The sequence below is a fragment of the Lathyrus oleraceus genome, chromosome 6 (assembly GCF_024323335.1).
Source record: "Lathyrus oleraceus cultivar Zhongwan6 chromosome 6, CAAS_Psat_ZW6_1.0, whole genome shotgun sequence".
Taxonomy (NCBI): Eukaryota; Viridiplantae; Streptophyta; class Magnoliopsida; order Fabales; family Fabaceae; genus Lathyrus; species Lathyrus oleraceus.
Window position 1 is genome coordinate 19,051,604 of NC_066584.1, and position 4,680 is coordinate 19,056,283.

Below are 4,680 nucleotides of genomic sequence, written 5' to 3' on the forward strand. Positions count from 1 at the left end.
TTGACTACAACATAAAACTTTTAGCTTATCCTCTCAGCTTTCCAACGCCTATTATAATGCGTCAATTTGATTCACATAACCCAAGTTATGACCTACGTAGCGAGAGATATAAATAGTTGTTTATTAAGAAAATACCATACGAAATTAAAATAACTGTAACAATAAACTATACTAAGAAAACACGCTAAAATAGTAGAAATAACAAAAGACACTCTAGAATTGTTGCAACATAATAGTGAAAGAATATGCATGAAAATGCACAGATCACCATACAGTATATATTTATATATTTTTATTTTCATTATTATATACACCGGTTAATCTAACAATTTTATAAAATGAATCACTATTAAATTTTAAATTTCTATGCACTTTAATATAAATGTTTGTTTATTTCTTAACTCAACAATAACATCCTAAATTTTTTGTAAATGTTGTTAAAAAAATTAAACTGACATTATAAATTATAATTGATCGATCATTTTTTATTATAAATATGGATAAAGAGGTATGTATATGGATACTTAGGTATCTATAGGATACGAGTACAGATACAAAGATTGGTGCTCACATGGGTATGGACTCGAGTACGAGTATTTTTTTTTAAAAATTGTGGGTTCGAAGACGAATACTATATGTTGGAACTTTGGACCACAAGGTTGGTGAATAATAGTGGGAATGTGGGGAGTGAAAGAGGAAATTTAAGAGAGAGAGAGAGAGAGAGAGAGAGAGAGAGAGAGAGAGAGAGAGAGAGAGAGAGAGAGAGAGAGAGAGAATTAAAGGTGAGAATGATAATTGCATTAATCTTGGATGAGAATGCATCGAACACATTTATACAAGTATTACAATATGATTGGGATCCAAAACAAACAATTACATAACATAAAAAATGCAAGACACGGATATGTAACCGGTTACACCATTTGGTTAATCGGTTAAAACTTCAAAATATTGACTTACTACATATGCTTTTAACACACCACCTTAATCCAAGTGTTTCAAGTCTTTCATTCTCATGTTCATCTTCAATCTGTTGAACACATTATTTGTGACTCCCTTAATCAACAAATCATCCACTTGCTCTTCATTTCTACAATATCTCAATCGTAACCTTAATTTTAATTCACTAACAAGTTCCCTCAAGAATTAAAACCTCGTCTCAATATGCTTGCTCCTCCCATTACAATTGGATTCTTAGAAAGATTAATCGCGAAAACATTATCAACTAGGAGTGTAACAGCCTCACCATCACTGCTGCCCAGCTCCTTCAATATATTCATAACCCACATGGCTTGGCATGCACATAACAAAGCGACAATGTACTTGACCTCACAAGATGAGAGTGCAACTACCAACTCCTTCATCGAACACCATGAGATTGGTGTTCCACCGAACATAAAGATGTATCCAGTTGTAGACTTTCGGTCATCTTTATCTCCCCACCAATTGAAATCAGTAAAACCGAGAAAATTCCATTTTATGTCCATATCCGCTGCTAGAAAGAGAATTCTGCGGCCAACAAAACCTTTGACATATCTTAGAATCCTCTTGAATGTTGTCAAGTGAGACACCTTCGGTATCCCCGTGAATCTACTCACAATACTGACACTAAACGCCAAGTCTGATCGCGTATTGCATAAATAATGCAAGGATCCAATCAACCTTATATATTGAGTTGGATCAACATCTTTCTCATCTTCATTATTTGACAAGTGTAACCTTGGTTCAACTGGAGTAATGGCAACATTACAATGTTCCATTTCAAACTTCTTCAATATCTCAAGAGCACATCTTCTTTGGCGCATAAGCAGCCCCTTTTGGACTTGTGGAACTCAATATCAAGGAAGTATGTCATGAGACAAAGGTCGGTTATCTCAAACTCTTTCATAATTTCACCCTTGAACTTAGAAATACACTTTCATTGTTTCCCGTTACCAATAAGTCGTTTACATATCGATAAAGGATAATCACTCCTTCACTCTTATTCGTCTTCACATACACTCCATGCTCGGATGCATATTTCTTGAAGCCACCTTCCTTTAGGAAACCGTTTATTCTTTTGATCCAAGCCCTTGGATCTTGCTTCAAACCATATAACACTTTCTTCAAAACAAAACCAGGGGGTTGTCCTACATATGCCTCCTCTTTAAGCGGTTAGTTCAAAAATGCAGATTTAACATCCATTTGGTAAATGAGCTAGTTGTGTTATTTGCAATACCACTAACAAGCCCAATGGTTTCAATTCTAGCCACTGGTGCAAATATCTCTTCAAAATTTATGCCTTCTCTTTGCAAAAATCCCTTAGCAACCAATCGAGCCTTATGCTTGATTATTTCACCCTTGAGATTTTCCTTCACTTTGAACACCCATTTCACACCAATTGACTTCATTCCATTCGATAAATCAATAAACTCCAAAATATTTTTCTTTTATATAGGTTCCAACTTTTCCTTGAGGCAAACCTTTTTGCCTTGGTGATCTTCTAACATTCTTTTCAATTCGGGCCTTAACAACAAGAGTTTATGCTCCTTCAGTTTCCGCAGAATCTGAATTTTCAAAGTTTTAACCGGTTATAACTTTTATGTAATATCGGTTACAGGCTACTGCAACTCCTTGATTTCATCGACAATGATGCCTCGGCTGATCACAACCCTCCTTTTAGCTGCATCAAACAACTTATAACCACAGGTAGAGTGATACCTACAAGTATCATCACTTCTCCACTATCATCCAGCTTCTTTCTAAGTTGTCTCATAACATGTCGGTATGCTACGGAATGCAAAACTCTCAAATGGTTCAGATTCTGTGTGAATCCCAACCATGCTTCCTTTGGTGTTACTTTCTCAAGCTTCTTTGTAGGACACCTATTCAACAAATAGGAATTTGTGGATACCGCTTCTCCCTATAACTCTTTAGGAAAGTTCTTCCCCTTTAACATGTTTCTCACCATGTTAATGATCGATCGATTCTTCCTTTAAACAACACCATTTTGTTGTGGTGTATAAGGTGGTACTACCTCATGTATAATTCCTTATTGATCACAAAACCTCTCAAAGTTATTTGAGACATATTCACCTCCATCATCTATTTTGAGCACTTTGAGTTTATGACCACTTTGTCTCTCAACCATGGACTTGAACTTCTTAAACACTTCAAATACCTCATCATTTATCTTTATTAGTTATGTCCATAACTTTCTACTATAATTGTCGATAAATATGACAAAGTATCTATTGCCACCTATGGAATCTACTTGCATCAGTCCACACACATTCGAATACACCACCTCAAGGGGATTCTCGGTTTTACAATTTGAATCCTTGCTGAATTTACCCTTATGTTGCTTCACTTGCACACATTCTTCACAAATTTCAGCTGGTATGTTGATCGATGCCCCCCCCCCCCCCCCCCCCCCCCCCGTTACCATTTCATTCTTTTGCAAGTCTTTGAGACATCTAAAATTAAGGTGCCTAAGACAATAATACCATATCCACTCTTCTCTACTTTCTGTTGCAGCAATACATCTATGCTCCAAACCCTTCAGCTCAACCTTAAAGGTTCTATTGGCATCCATAGGTGATTTAAGGGCCAAAGCTCCTTTTGCATCAATAACGCGCAACCCCTTGTTTTCCATGTGAATCTTGTACCCCTTCTCAAGAAATTGGCCAATACTTAGAAGGATACATTTGATTCCTGGAATGTACAATACATCTTTGATCAAGGAATGTCCATCGTCCTTTCTCATGATCAAAACATCACTGATCCCATCGGCCTCTAGAGTGGTGTCATTCGTGAACTTTACTTTATTCTTCATGGAATGATTGATTTTAACAAAAAAATCCTTCCTCCTCGTCATATGAGTATAAAAACTCAAATCCAAGTACCATTCCTCTATGCATTAAACTCCTTTCGTACTCATCTTGGCATTTTCCTATAGATGTAACCGGTTACAACTCAATTTTGCAGCATCTCCAGAATTGTTGTTGCCACTGTCCCACAGCTGGCTGTTGCTGCATTCTTCTTCCGTGATCATGACCAAGAGTGTATTCTCCTCATCAAATTCTTTCCTTGCAACCTTGGATGCATCCCCTTAAGGTTGCTTCTTGTTTGCATTGCTTTCTCTTGAAAAATGACCGAACCTTTGACACTTAAATTATTGTTTCTTTCTTTTGTCAAACCTCTTCTTTTCACCTCTAAAGTTTCCTTGACCACCATTTTGTTGAAGCTGCTCTCACCCATTTTACAAGTCGAATTCTTGGAATTTTGGGACACTCTTTCACCAAAATTCAGAAAATTTCCTTTACTCTTCATGCACCATTTTGCTTTTGATCTCCACTCCTTCTCGTTGAAACGAGCTTGCAAAGCAATACACCTTTTCCTTATCAAAATTTCTCTTATCCATCCTTTGCTCATGAGCCTCAAGAGAGCTTTGCAGCTCCTCTTTGCTCATTGTCGTAAGATCCTTCGATTTCTCAATCGCTACAACTACGTCATTAAATCTTGGTGTTAAATAACACAAGATTTTTTGTAACAACACACCGCTCCATGATTGTTTCTTCGCATGACTTCACTTGATTCACCAACCTAGTGATCCTCATTGTGAAATCATTGATTATCTCATCTCCTTCCATTTGAATTAATTCAAGTTGACGCTAGTGAGTTTGTAACCTCATCACCTTT

The 4,680-nt window shown here is 36.7% G+C and overlaps 1 protein-coding gene across 1 annotated transcript; it reads right to left on the reverse strand.

Moving 5' to 3' along the window:
- Positions 1-1,139: 1,139 nt before the first annotated feature.
- LOC127093740 (secreted RxLR effector protein 161-like) lies at positions 1,140-1,760 on the reverse strand. The gene has a single exon (XM_051032646.1). It carries the CDS (start codon positions 1,758-1,760, stop codon positions 1,140-1,142), a length of 621 nt encoding a protein of 206 aa, XP_050888603.1.
- Between the last annotated feature and the right edge of the window lie 2,920 nt (positions 1,761-4,680).

What these genes read in the sequence shown, in the direction of transcription:
- LOC127093740 (XM_051032646.1), bottom strand. Translation starts at nt 1,760, where the DNA reads ATGGAACATTGTAATGTTGCCATTACTCCAGTTGAACCAAGGTTACAC.